The sequence below is a fragment of the Clarias gariepinus genome, chromosome 5 (assembly GCF_024256425.1).
Source record: "Clarias gariepinus isolate MV-2021 ecotype Netherlands chromosome 5, CGAR_prim_01v2, whole genome shotgun sequence".
Classification (NCBI taxonomy): Eukaryota; Metazoa; Chordata; class Actinopteri; order Siluriformes; family Clariidae; genus Clarias; species Clarias gariepinus.
This window is the reverse complement of record NC_071104.1, coordinates 4,402,378-4,416,708: the sequence shown is the minus strand read 5'-3', so window position 1 is coordinate 4,416,708 and position 14,331 is coordinate 4,402,378. Positions and strand designations below refer to the sequence as shown.

The 14,331-nt window shown below is 38.6% G+C and overlaps 1 protein-coding gene across 1 annotated transcript; it reads left to right on the top strand.

The window, feature by feature from the left end:
• Positions 1-418: 418 nt before the first annotated feature.
• On the top strand, positions 419-14,058 carry ints6 (integrator complex subunit 6). The gene is made up of 18 exons (XM_053496017.1): positions 419-851; positions 939-1,016; positions 3,447-3,596; positions 3,887-3,976; positions 4,312-4,495; positions 5,150-5,269; positions 5,706-5,854; positions 6,404-6,556; positions 6,679-6,811; positions 6,920-7,014; positions 7,097-7,207; positions 7,318-7,524; positions 7,623-7,749; positions 7,854-7,996; positions 10,007-10,175; positions 10,261-10,629; positions 11,810-11,903; positions 13,174-14,058. Exons 1-18 carry the CDS (start codon positions 741-743, stop codon positions 13,265-13,267), a joined length of 2,577 nt encoding a protein of 858 aa, XP_053351992.1. The 5' UTR covers positions 419-740; the 3' UTR covers positions 13,268-14,058.
• The last annotated feature ends 273 nt before the right edge of the window (positions 14,059-14,331 follow it).

Below are 14,331 nucleotides of genomic sequence, written 5' to 3'. Positions count from 1 at the left end.
CTGGTCCTCCAATATATGAAACGTAAAGATATGATTGAAAGAGCTTTTTCTGACTCAATGTCCAGACAAATACCTTTCTTTTATTTATATTTTATTTATATAGATAAGGTTTTATGAAACTGTTTCAGTCAAAAGAAGGGCACTCACAGGTCAACATATAATATACTCTTATTATTTTTATTAATTTTTTTTAAAGTGCATTTTATGAATCGGGAGTCGTGTTATTGATGAGCTGATCCGAATGATTCGACTCACACTAATGGATCAGAACTCCCACCTCTGCCGTACAACTTTCATTTTTTGCATATGATAACAACGTCGATCTAAACCGTCCAATCATCTGCGACGTTTTTGACGTAACCGCGAGGGGGCGGAGCCTGCCCCGTGCCCAGTGAGTTAAAAGAAGCGAGGAGGCGAAAGCGGCTCCCAGTCTCTTAAGTTCCACCGAACTGAAAGTTAGGTTGCAACTTCCTGCAAAAAAGACACGTATTTATCAGTGTGTATCACCATTCTGTCCCCACCCACGGATTTTAAGAGCTTTCTTTGAGCTTATACCGTAGCGAGGCAAATATAAAAACTGTTCTGTACACTTTAAGGATGTGTAAGCCAGTTAGCTTTAGCGTTAGCATGTTAGGTGCTAGCTAGCAAGTGACAAGAGGAAAACAAACAAACGGAGGCATTTCGGTTGGGTTTCTCCTTTATTGGCAGTGACATGTCGAAGGTGTAATAACCGCAGCACGATGCCCGTAATCCTGTTCCTGATAGACACGTCCGCCTCCATGAACCAGCGTTCCCACCTGGGCACAACATATCTGGACATAGCTAAGGGTGCTGTTGAGACTTTCCTCAAGGTAAATAACATGGCACTAACCTAAACAATCAGTACTTTCAAGTGACATTTTAGTAAATCTTTCTTTTTGCCCATTGTTTCCGCGCAGCTCAGGAGTAGGGATCCGGCGAGCAGAGGAGACCGATACATGCTAGTTTCTTTCGAGGAAGCTCCTGTCGGGATAAAGGTAGTGTTTTTGTGTCTTTTTCTCTTCAGAGACTCAAAGGCATAACTTTATATCCCGTTTGAGTTGTTTATTTTTGGAATTTCTAACTACTTTGCCCGTTGTGAGGGAAACATTCCCGCAAGCAGCGATGTTTCTTTCACAACATGGCCGCCATTTTGTTCTAACGTGAGGCGCAAGGGGACTATGGTGCGCCGTAAGGGTCATAATTGTTCCCTGCGCTGGACCTATGCTGAGTAGAAAGGGTGATAATTAGTGAGTGTGGATTATGAAGGGTTCTAATGCTCCTGAGACACAAACACAACATTATTATTATTATTATTATTATTGTTGTTGTTGTTGTTGTTTATACAGGTTGTGCGGTGGACTCGGGGTGGCGATGACACAGCGTGCTTGGGCCTGTCATCGTTGCTTGCAACTATATTTGTTATTATTGTTATTATATAGTTTTTGAATTGTCGGTTAATGTGCATTGGGCTGCATTATGGGGCCCCATCTGGTGATGTTGGGGTGAGGATGATTTACTAAGTTGTAAGAACGAGATATTACTGTATGTCGTGGTCCTGACTTACTACTAAGATGTAGGATTAAAATACTATGTAATGGCTGCGAGATATTGTGTCATGGTCCTGACTTACTAAATCAAATTCAAATTTTATTTGTCACATACAAATTCATACACAGTACGATATGCAGTGGAATGCTTACACGACCTTAAAAAATAATAAAAGCTTGTGCATAGGAAAATAAATATGAATAAAAGAAATACGTTAAAAATAAAATTAACTAGTAAAATATGCTGTACAAATTAAAATATACTGTAATAAAAGAAATACGTTAAAAAATAAGATTAACTGGTGAAATGTACTGTACAAAGTAAAATATATTTTACAAATAAGAACAGAATATCAATATAGAACAAAATATCAATATAACAAGTATAGAAATGTGGAAAGGAAAATAGAAATCTAAATTTCTGTTTTTGGTGAATTTCAAAGTTTTAAATGCCTGGGGTGTGCAAATATGCATAAAAAGTGTCTTTGTACAGTGTCTTATTTAAAGTGATTTGTGCAGTGGTCCATAGATGAAGCTATAAATATGTAGATAATATAAATTTGTAGTGCAAAGTGTGCATGAATGTGTCCAAAGTGGCCATGAATGTCCAGACAGTGTTAGATGTTATAAAAAGACGGTATTAGTCCTAAGTTGTGTTGTGGTTAAGAGACCTTATCACCTGCGGGAAGAAGCTTCTCCTCAGTCTCTTTGTGTTGGCCTTCAGGGAGCGGAACTACAGCGTGGGAACGAGATATATTTTGGCCACGACTTAAAAACCTCATAGCGTTCAGCCTCTTGTAAACTATAGACAAATTCCAATTGTTTTTCTTAACTGTGAGTATATATTAATGATTTATTTACTCACTGATACACAGCATAACTCCAAAACAACAATCTTCCTTTCACACCTGACACGTGAGCGTTCTCATTGACACATGTTCTTAAGTCATGGCCACGACTCAGTCATAGTTATCTCATGGCCATGCATTATACTATTTTGTTCCCACGCGTCAGTAAGTCAGTATTTCAACCCCATTTCACTAGAGGGTAAAAATTAGAATTGCAAACATTTTAAACATTCAAACATTTTAATCAAGGAAAAATAATAAGACACATTATTTCATTAACAGGATGTTTTGTAGTAATTATTTATCACCTAATATTTTAAAAATATTCAAATGTTTAAGTTATTGACAAATTGTACATAAATTCTCATCTATATGTTTATCATCTGTAATAACTTTTCAATCTTTTGCAATTAAATAATTAATACAAATGGTCCAGATTGCGATTTATAATTTTATGCAGCACTACTGAAAATATACTTTCACTGATGTCCTTTTGTTCCAAAAATATTGTACCAGAGAAACACACACACAGACTTTTACCTGATTGTGCACAGAAACGTATAAAAGTGGCGTGTTTGCTTCAGACTTTTCTAACTGCTGTATCTAAAGTTGAGTGAAGGGTGAAGACGTGGTACACAAAGTGGTTAAATGTATTTCAAACAAATTACAAATTTCTTTAAAAAGCTATTTCTTTTATCTGTTTATTTGGTCACACTTATGTACATTTTTCTTTACGAAGTAAGGAATAAAACACACAGGAAAAGTTAAGAAGTTGTTGTTGGTCTTTCGGCTGCTCCTGTGAAGTTTTTTATTCCGCTTATACCACAACTACTGGTAAACATTTAAAATTTTTAATGTATGAACAATGTTACTTTATTCTTAATTGTCTATAGTTGTGGTTAATTTTTTTTTTTTTTTTTACTAAGCTGAATTAGTCAAAAAATATCTGTTCCCATACCAGCCTGGCATTTGTTTTTTTTTTTCCACTTTGTTTAGTTATAATGAGAAAAATGTCTGTCTCTCCTCTCAGGCCGGATGGAAAGAGAGTCACGCTACGTTTATGACGGAGCTGAGGAACCTGCACGCTGCTGGATTAACTACATTCGGCCAGGCTTTGAGGACGGCTTTCGATTTGCTCAACTTGAACAGATTGGTTTCAGGGATAGATAACTATGGGCAGGTACGATGCTCCTGCATTTTCCACTATAATTTACCAATTAATTAATTAAAAATACTACAATGTGATTTTCTGGTATTTTTTCTCTTCTTTTGTCTCTCAGAGTTGAGGTAAAACTATGATGAAAATTACAGACCTTTTTTATCTTTTTAAGTGGGAAACCTGGAACAATTGGTGGCTGAATAAATACTTTTTTTTTTTTTTTTTACCAACACTCTGTGGCACCGGATTGATATTAAAGATTTAAAAATTAATCAGGGGGAACTGATCGAACGCTTTGTGTCTATTCTCAGGGGAGAAACCCGTTTTTCCTGGATCCTGCCATAATAGTGGCGATTACTGACGGGAGCAGACTGACCGGCACTTCAGGAGTTCAGGATGAGGTATGATGTGATTATCAGGTCACTAAAGCAACACATCTGAAAAGATCGCCTTGAATCAGCGCTCGGACCAATCCCTGACTTAAATAATGTACAACTGTAGTTATCTTGTTACACACAACCTCTTATTAAACATCTGTAGAGCTCTTGCATGTGATGGATGCCGTGCGAGACGCCTTTTTATCTGATAATCTGTCTCGACTGTGTTTCAACACTAGACAGTAGTTGTGGCTCTGGGATTCCCTTTTAAACCTCTCACTGTAAGACTGTAGTAACTTCTGTTTAGTCTTATTTTCTCTGCATGTCCACACCTGTGTGTTTTATCCTCCTCCATCCAGCTGCACTTACCCTTGATGACCCCGTTGCCGGGCAGCGAGCTGACGAAAGAGCCGTTCCGATGGGACCAGCGCCTCTTCTCTTTGGTGCTCCGTATTTCAGGCTACGCTCCTTTGGAACCCGAGCTAGTGGGTGGGGTCCCGTCAGACCCCTCCCCTGTTACACCCATGTGTGAGGTCACAGGAGGTAAATCTTTCTTTATTCACGGATATGTGGATTTCCTGTTTATGATGACTGGTACACTCTTAGGGAGGGGAAAAAGGATCTCTGATCTGTTTATTTAGTAATTAGAGTTTAAATCTGTGTAGGCTGAAGTGTCTCTCTCTCTTACACACACTTGCACACATAATATTATCATTTTATTATTGATTGGAAAGAAGTTGTGTGTGTGTAAGAGAGAAAGAGAGAGAAACAAAGTTATTGAAACTGTCCTTTAGTGTGTTTATAAGAGTTAGGATTAATTCTAATAAATGTAATTATGAGTAACAATAAAATGACTGTTTTTAATTTTATTAGGAAAACCATAATCTTTATTTTTTTATAGTGATTTTAATAAAACATATTTAAAGGTTTCACTAAAATAGTAAAAAAAAAAAAAATTAAAGCATAATTTCTATTAAATTAGCAATGCCTTGTTATAATGAATCATTTGTCTGGTGTTAATTAAATAAAACACACATTTATCCTTAGTTTTAAAATACATATTTTTTAGTCCTTTATTTATTTGGATGAAATGTTTTTGGCTGTTTAAGTTACATTGATGTAAATGTATTAGTTGCAAATAATTGCTATATATTTTCTGTGAGTAAAAATCTCTTCTGTGTGTGTGATTGTGTACAGGCCGCTCGTACAGTGTGTTTTCTCAGCGCATGCTGAATCAGTGCCTGGAGTCTGTGGTGCAGAAGATCCAGAGCGGTGTGGTGATAAACTTTGAGAAGACAGGCCCGGACCCTGCTGAAGGTAAAGGCAGTCTTGTGACGCTGTACTAAGGTCTGTTTGAGCTTCCTGTAGATCATTAACGTCTAAATAACGGCAGAAACTCACCTGGCGCTTTGCTAACTAACGGTCATGACATAGCTTAGTTGGTTAGCTAAGTTGACAAAAAAAATTAAATGGCCAGATGAACAATTTCTTTTTTTTTTCTCACTCGGAGCACATCCAAACCATGCAACCTCGACAACGCCATCACATAATGCTAGCAAAGAACAGCTAATGAAGTTTAAATAAGTGTGGTTACATGTGTTAGTTAGTTTATAAAAAAAGAGTTAACTTTCAGCTCTTAAAGGTTTTTGTTTTGTTCTGGAGCCCTGATCACACGAATGCATCTGTACACTCTGTAATGTTTGTTTTACCTTTATCTATAATCTAAGATGAAAAGTTTTTAATTTCTTTTCAGATGTTCCTTTAGAAGTTAAATCCAGCCCACAGCCGTGGCACAGCTGCCATAAGCTCATCTACGTGCGGCCCAATCCCAAAACAGGGGTTCCCGTTGGTCACTGGCCCATTCCTGAGAGCTTCTGGCCCGATCAGAACTCCCCCACTCTGGTGAGGGACACGCACACAAATATGGACAAGGCAAAATATTTAATAAAAATCTAAAAGGAATTGACTAGCTACCAAACATGCCATAGCGCTTTAAAATAAAATAAGAGTTAAATGATGCATCACACGGCTAATATTTGATCTTGTGGTTCCCGGATTTTCCCAATCTGTGTATCTCAGAGTTAACATGTATAACAGTGTAGAGCTGTGTGTTCAAATCAGGGGTTAACCTTCAGTTCTGAAAAAGTGCAGAAACATGCAGTTTCTTGATTGTCCACTGGGGGCTGTCTCCAAAAAGTGAGTCAATCCCCACAATCAGAAAACACAGCGTGCAAAATAAAATGGAATTAATGGCTGAACGTTTCCTTCCGTCAGCGGCTTTTAGTTAATAAATGTCCTTTTTGTATTTAAGTTGAGGTGAAATTTTGTTTGCATTATTATATACAGACAAAAATGCTAATTGTGTTGTTTAAATTTTGTTTAAAATATTCTTATTTAATCCTTTGAATGATGAGTCTTGTGTCTGTGTTTGTGTGTGTTTTGTTTGCACAGCCACCACGGATGGCTCACCCACAGGTCCGGTTTTCCTGTTTGGAAGCAGAGCCTATGGTTGTAGATAAGGTCCCATTTGATAAGTACGAGCTGGAGCCGTCTCCTCTAACGCAATACATCCTGGAGAGGAAGTCACCGCACACCTGCTGGCAGGTAACATGCTTCGTCAGTGTGGAGGTCTCACAAATCATCATCATTTATAAATACACCGTACTGTGTGTAATAAACACACACTGTGTTGTGTTTGTCATCTTTCTTTAAACCGTCGTGTTCAGGTTTACGTTAGTAACAGCGCTAAGTACGGCGAGCTCGGCCAGCCGTTCGGCTACTTGAAGGCGAGTACGGCGCTCAGCTGTGTCAACCTCTTCATCATGCCCTACAACTACCCTGTGGTGCTGCCCCTCCTCGGTAAGTTTTTTTACACACCACATGCAGAAGTGTCACCATGGCAACAGATTTCTTTTCCCCCTGTACTTTTACTAACACTAAGTCGTGTTTGAATTCTTTCACATCTAGACGACTTGATTCGAGTGCACAAGTTCAAGCCGACTCCGAAATGGCGGCAGGCCTTCGAGAGCTACCTAAAGACCATGCCACCATATTACCTCACTGTGAGCAGCGCACACACACACACACACACAAACTGCTCAAACGTGCATCAGTTGTGTGTAAATGTCTGTCTCCTAATTGCAGCCCCTGAGGAAGGCGCTGAGGATGATGGGAGCACCGAACCTCCTGGCCGAAAGCATGGAGTACGGCCTGAGCTACAGCGTTGTGTCGTACCTGAAGAAACTCAGTCAGCAGGTGGCGCTAAAATTCCTTTTTTTCCCCTTACAGAAGCGCCATGAATTTAAATAATTTTTTGTTTTGCTCTATTTAATTAAGATTAAGACAAAGTGCGTGTGTTTTTCCAGGCAAAAGTGGAGGCGGACCGCGTGTGCTTGCTGGTAGGGAAGAAAGCAGGGCCTGACATAGGGATCAAGCTCCGCCTCCGAGGCTCTGCTCTCTCGTTAGCGCACAGAAAGGATTTCGCACAGCTGCTGCAGGGCATCATGGGAGACGGGCCGCTTGACATCAACCCAAAAGAGTTTTCAGGGTTCCAGCTTGCTGTGCTCAACAAGGTCTCTCTATCTCACACACACACACACACACACACACTTACCAATTATAGATGAATTTAGTTTTGTATAGCAGTTTGTAATTCTGTGTGTGTGTTTAGGCCCTCAGGCCACAGAGTCTGAGGAACCCGTATGATGTACCCAGGACCCAGCTGCTGGACCAGCTAAGCCGCATGAGAAGGAATCTCCTGAACACCAGCGTGTGTTTGCTCAAGGGTCAAGACCAAGGTGATGCTCTCTCTCTCTTTCTCTCTTTTTTCCCCTTATGAACAACTTCCTGTGCTTTTCAGTCCACTCCAATTGACACGTTTGTCTCTTTATATATTTTCTAGATCAGCTCCACAGCGTGCCCATAGCCCAAATGGGTAACTATCAGGACTTCCTGAAACTTAGCCCCGCCCCCTTGAGAGAGGTGGACCCGGACCAACCAAGACGACTCCACACCTTCGGGAACCCCTTCAAACTGGACAAGAAGGTACGCTGTGTTCTGTGGTGGTTTAACATTATTGGCTTCGGTTTTATTCTGCACTGTGAGGTAGGTGTGTGTGTATATACAGTGGAACCTCGGATTACGAGCATAATTCGTTCCGGAAGTGGGCTCATATCCCAAAACGTAGGAATTCCATTTCGTATTCCATTTCCCATAGGAAATAATGGAAACTTAAATTATTTGTTCTTTAATGATTTAAAAAAAAAATACATAAAAATAATTAATCTAAAATATTAAGTAAAAATAAAACAAATTAACCTGCACCTTACCCACCTTTCAAAAAAGTAAAAAAATAAATCCAGGCAGATAAGCAGTTCCCTGTGTTCACGCAGGCACTGTGTGTGTGTGTGTGTGTGTGTGTGTGTGTGTGTATGAGACTAGAGTAAGTGGAGACTCTTGCTTTCAGCTCCTCCTGTCTCCCTCTCCTCATCTTACACATTTAAACTTTCTCCTCTCGTTTAAACAGACTCACACACATTAACAGAAAGACTGTTGTTCTTTTCTAAGTTATTGAAGCTTCTCCGCTTTATTTTAATGTTGCTCGCGACAGCGTAACAGCTCGTTAATCCATGCTCGTGTAATGATGAGATGGACAAACTGGTCGATGCCCGTTTTTTTATTTTCTGCATTGTCAGGTTATATTACAAACTCTCGGGTGGATCCTGCACTTAAATCCAACTGAAAAAAACTACTGAAGAACAAAACTCAGGGTCTATATCCTAACTTAAGTCTTGCATTCGCGTTCACACACACACACCGGACTGCATTACCCACAATGCATCTCCCGCACTGGACTACACTTCCGTAAACAGAGGTCATAAATCAACGTCTCTCTCCCACTACACTGTTTTATCTAAAAAAAAAAACAAAAAAAGCAATAAACATCGCTAATGACACTTGGTGAGCGCAAACTAACAATCACTGCTGTAAAGTAAAACAAACAAACAAATGACCCAGCACCTTACCTCTGAAAAGATTTGTGACAGAGTTTCTTCAGAGAGCATAGTGTGTCATTTCTGTGCGCGCGCGTGTTTTTTTTTGTAAATTGGGGTTTCACACACACACACACACCGCGGTGAGGAAGAAAATAGATTTTTAACCTCTGCATTGAGAATTTCTTTTGCCTTACTCATGCACTGTGAAACATTTACACGCGTTTTTTTTATACTGTTTATATGAAACAGTACACACACACACGTGGTCACAGTGTTATAGTAAACAGTACACGCGTGCACAGATGAGAGACAATTCCGCAGCGCAAGAGAGAGAAAAAATTTTTGGCTCAGTTGTGATCACGTGACGCTCAGCGTCAGAACAAGAAGCGCATGCGTGAAACATGTTACTCGGTGCTCGTAAACCAAGACAATGTTCGTTTTTCAAGTTAAATTTTATTAAAAATCTTTGCTCGTCTTGCGGAACACTCGTAATCCGAGGTTCCACTTTATGTATATGTGTGTATGTATGTATATATATATATATATATATATATATATATATATATATAAATAATGTTTGAAAGACGTGAATTTTTACAACCTGCTTTTCCTTAACCTGTTAGATTAAACAGGTATAACTAAACACACACTATAACCAACGTCTAAATAACACACTACATGAAATAAATCCAGATGTTTGAGCAAAACATACATTTCCTTTTAATAATCATTGGGATCGAGTCATTTATACAAGATACAGAATAGGACACTCAAAAGCCACACACACATTTTTACTATTTAGAAAGACAGTGTTAACCATCATGTAAAACCCTTCTGTCCATCAATCATATTTTATTTGACTATAATTCTTTTACTCCTGTGAGGAACTTTTTTTTTAAGTCCTTAAAAAGAAATTAATCATAAACATCTTATCTAGTTTTAGTATTGATTAACAAAAACGTTGAGCTTTTGTTGCACCAGCGTTACCATGATATCATGACATTCAGTGATCTATAGTGCTGCTGTCTTTGTTTCTGATATTTTGTTCCTGCACTGACAGGCGATGATGGTGGATGAAGCAGACGAGTTTGTGACTGGGACTCAGGGGAAGGGCAAGCGACCCAGCGATACCGGCACGTCTACCGGTGCTCCCAAAAGGAGGAGGTGCATGTCACCGTTACTCCGCCCAGGACATTCGTACACTCTGCCGAATAAGACGCCACCCAGAGGTGAGGAAACGTACTCGCACAAGTTTAATTTTAGTAAATTTTTATTTCAATTGATTTTTAAAGTTATTTTTTTTATCACTTTCAGCTCCAGATTCGAATCATGTGGGCCACTTCGACCTGGAGCGAGCCCCATTGCCGAACCACACGGGACATCTTGATTCAGAACAGGGCCTGGATTCCAACCACGTCGATTTGGAACATGCCCCAGAGTTCAATCACACAGACAGCCTCGATTCAGAACGCTCCCAGGAACTACCGCCTTTGCCCCCTATCCTCCACGGAAATCACCTGGAGGAGGAGGAGAAGGAGGGGGCCAGGCAGCAGAACGGAGGAGGACAGCTAGAGGAAGACGAGCTGAAAAACAGGAGGAGTGTGAGGAGGAGGGAGGAGGGGTGTGAGCTGAACACTGAGCTTAGAGTCCTCATAACCAGGGAGATCAGAAAGCCGGGTCGACGTAAGTGCACTTCATGTTACAGCACAATGTGGAATAGACAACGGGAATTTGAATAAAATCAAATCTGAGGTCTTTCTTAAACAACACTGATGGGTGAAGCCTAATGAGTATGGGTTTTGGGTATGATGCTACGTTTTCGCGTCATGTTAATCAGCTAATGAGTAAATATAATTAAATTTAAATAAACATTCTACTACACTATTAAACTATCGCTGATATTTTTCTTAATTAACCAGTAGTTGAACTTAACAATCAATGCATTTGAAAAATTGTTATTGATGATGTTTTTTTATTTCCTCCTCAGTTTGTTTTATTTAAACAGTTCTGGGTTAAATAAATCAGTTATGTGAGAATTTACTTAAACCCGAATAGTTTAATCAGAAAAAACATACCGGTTTCATGTTTCTTTTTTAACGCTGTGTAAATTACAATGGCCAATACTGTGCACCACCTGAGCTTGTGATGAACAGCTTAATAGAGATGCGTGTTATGGAGAAAGGTTACGCAAAACACACAATTATCACAATTCTTAAACAATCAATTAATTAATGATTTGCTATACCTAGTCACTTCAGCTCTATTCATTTTTCATATCTGAGGTTGCAGATGAAACTAGTTAAGAAGTACTAACTAGCAAACAACATACAGTGTAGCGTATTATCTCTAAATGCTGTGTATTTAATGAGGAACAGTATAGGAAGTACACTTGGGGCAAGACACACTACAGACGATGGGGTCATTATTAAAAGGATAGAAGATATTTTTTTAAATGTACATTATAATTTATCTATTAAAATTAAAGATGCATCAGTTCGCATGCCTGATAAAATCAAATCTCTAGTCTTTGAATATTGTTTAAATGAAAATAACTTTTCTTTTAAATTAACTTTACTGTGAATTTAACAAACCACTGTATAAAATGTCATTAACTGAAAATAAAATATAAAGTATGGCTAAAAATTTAATTGACTTTTCTGTAAAAATGGTTATATTTACATTATTATATTGTCTAAATCATCTGTGTGCAGCCTTTCGACAAAATTCCCCAATTAAGTGCAGTAAATTAAGTGTAACTGGTGTTTTTGTGCAAGTTAAAATCTACATTTCTGTACGATTGTTCTCATTTAGGTCTAATTGATCTTATTCTTTCTTCTGTCTCTTATCATCTTTCCTTTGGCAGATTATGAGAGAATCTTCTACCTCCTGAAGCAGATCCAGGGCAGTCTGGAAACGAGACTCATCTTCCTGCAGAACATCATTAAGGAGGCGGCGAGGTACGTGGCACACTCGGAAAAGTAGTTTGTAGTTTTTTCCGCTGTATTCGGCATTGGAGAAAACTGGAGAAAAGTTTTTCATTTAATCATAAGTTAGATTCAGTTGCCGTTTGTTCGTTAGTAAAGCTAGTACTTAGGGTTGCGTGGTAATACTTTATAGTGGGGTGTTTAAAAAAAAAATAATCGAAACTTTACCTGTAATTACAGCCATGAAAAAAATCTCTGATGTGCGCTGTTTTATTGAAGGGTTCATATGGTAATGAAAATCCTGAAAAAAAGGATAACCTGCATTTCATTGGCTCTGTGCATGTACTCTGCACAATGACAAAGTTTAATCTAATATACAGGTAGTCTCCAATTAAGGAACACTCGGGTTACAAATTTCCGCAGATACGAACGGACCATGGTTCTGTGATTTGTTTGCATCTATGAATGTTTGTAGAAGTAGTTCATGTTGTATTGTGCAAAAAATTATAGACATTGCAGTGAACCAGATACCAATATTTACAATTACATATGACATTTTCAGTGTGTAAGTGAATGTATAAAATGTATAAAGTTTGGTATATTGTATGTGTGTGGGAGAAATGAGTCTGGCTCACTGGTTTCAATAAGGTCCGGGAGCACGATGAAAAAAAAAATGTCTGTCCTGTAAAGCTGTTCCCATGGTAAATAATCCTAATTTCGGAAAATCCTCAACAAAAGAGAGTTCCGAGTCCAATACAGTGGAAAACAGCTCTGAGATAAAATGTCTTGGATTCCTCTCGCGATTTAAAGGTGCAGAGACAACACCATTACATTTGACCAAGATGTAAGATTGATTTCCTTAGACATGGTTACGGTTTTGGCCGCATGATGTCAGTGTGGGGAAAGAAGACAGAGATTAAGTCACGTGGATTGGTGTACTTTACATTGTATATTTTTTTTGTCAAAGGCGTATAACGCTCACTTTGTCAAATTTAAGAACAGATCCGATTTATGAACGTTATCCCGGAATGGAACTCGTTCATAAGTCGGGGACTACCTGTACGGTCATATAATTTTTGAGGACGATTAGTATTTTAATTAATATTTAGCATTTTAATAATGCCGTTAAGTTTCCATCCAATAGTTCAGTGTAATCTTTTCACTTGAACAAGTGTAAACAGGTTTAAATCTGAACCTTTGTGCTCACGAGGCATGCAAACCAAGACTTCTTAAAAGGGAGGTCTTGGCTTCCAAATGAAGGGTAAAGGTGTCTAAAATACCTGTATCTTTATTTTTCTTTTAGATTTAAAAAGCGAGTGCTGATCGAGCAGCTGGAGAACTTTCTGGAAGAAATCCATTTACGAGCGAACAGCATGAACCATCTGGACGCCTTCTAATCACAGACAATCACACGGCGAAAATCTGTGTAATCACACCTCAGGGCAAAGGGGAAACATAGAATATAACCCCAAACAATCACTCCCAGACCCCCCCCCCCCCCCCCCCCCCCCTTTCCCTGTTCCTGTGCTTCTTATCTTTTTATTTCTCCTGCTTTATGCCAAAGATACATGACTTTGCATTGCTAATTCCAGATCCTCACTGAAGACAAATTTGACTAATAAATTTGTCGTTAAATTAAGGAAGTGTCTGTGCTGTCGTGAAAACTGGCTCTAAATCAGACATCTCACTTGGTGTCAAGGAGACGCACAGGTCAAGCGATCATAGCGTTTAAAGTAATTTAAATGTTAAATCTTTAAAGTCAAGTATTTAAAAACAATCCTCAGTGTGTAAGGATTTATTTAATCTGATTAGGACAGTCAGCAAAACACAAAATGTCACTCTGTCCATCACCAATGTCTTTCCTTTTCGTTTCGGGTCTGTCCTTCGTCCTGACTACTCTCTTATCTAACACCCCGCTGCAGCGACCTCGCGACTCCTCACAGGGACCACTGTGACCACTCCGGCTCCACACTATTTTGTTCACATTATACAAATGTAAATACTGAAATGTAAAGTATTATTTAATGGACGCTTTCTTTTTTGTACATGGATAAATAAAATGTCTATTTTATACTGTGTATAACTATTTGAAATAAACATTTTGTAAACTTTTTTTTTATGAAAGACATGAATTTAAAACGATATCAGTTTGAAAAGTGTGTGTTGCAAATAAATGTCTATGATAGTGTGGTGGGGAAAAAAGTGTTTATTTCCAGTTATGTACAAATCCCTCATATTGGTCCTTGGATGACCTTTCACACCATGCAGTGGAGGAGAGGGATCATGTTTGTGGTGAAGACGGTGTGTGTAACACTGATTCTACTTCTCTGCTGGATTCATCACTCTGCTGGATCACCAAACCTGCAGGATAAAGAAAGAAATAAAAATAAATCAGTATTTCTCTTTATTAATTACATCTGATAAAATAGAAGCCTGCATCTTATGGGACAGCGGAGGCTAA

Excerpts from the sequence above, each read along its gene's own strand:
- ints6 (XM_053496017.1), top strand. The coding sequence starts at position 741 with ATGCCCGTAATCCTGTTCCTGATAGACACGTCCGCCTCCATGAACCAG. Across the intron at positions 3,977-4,311 it reads CTTCAGGAGTTCAGGATGAG|CTGCACTTACCCTTGATGAC; the intron begins GTATGATGTGAT and ends TCCTCCATCCAG. Across the intron at positions 6,812-6,919 it reads TGTGGTGCTGCCCCTCCTCG|ACGACTTGATTCGAGTGCAC; the intron begins GTAAGTTTTTTT and ends TTTCACATCTAG.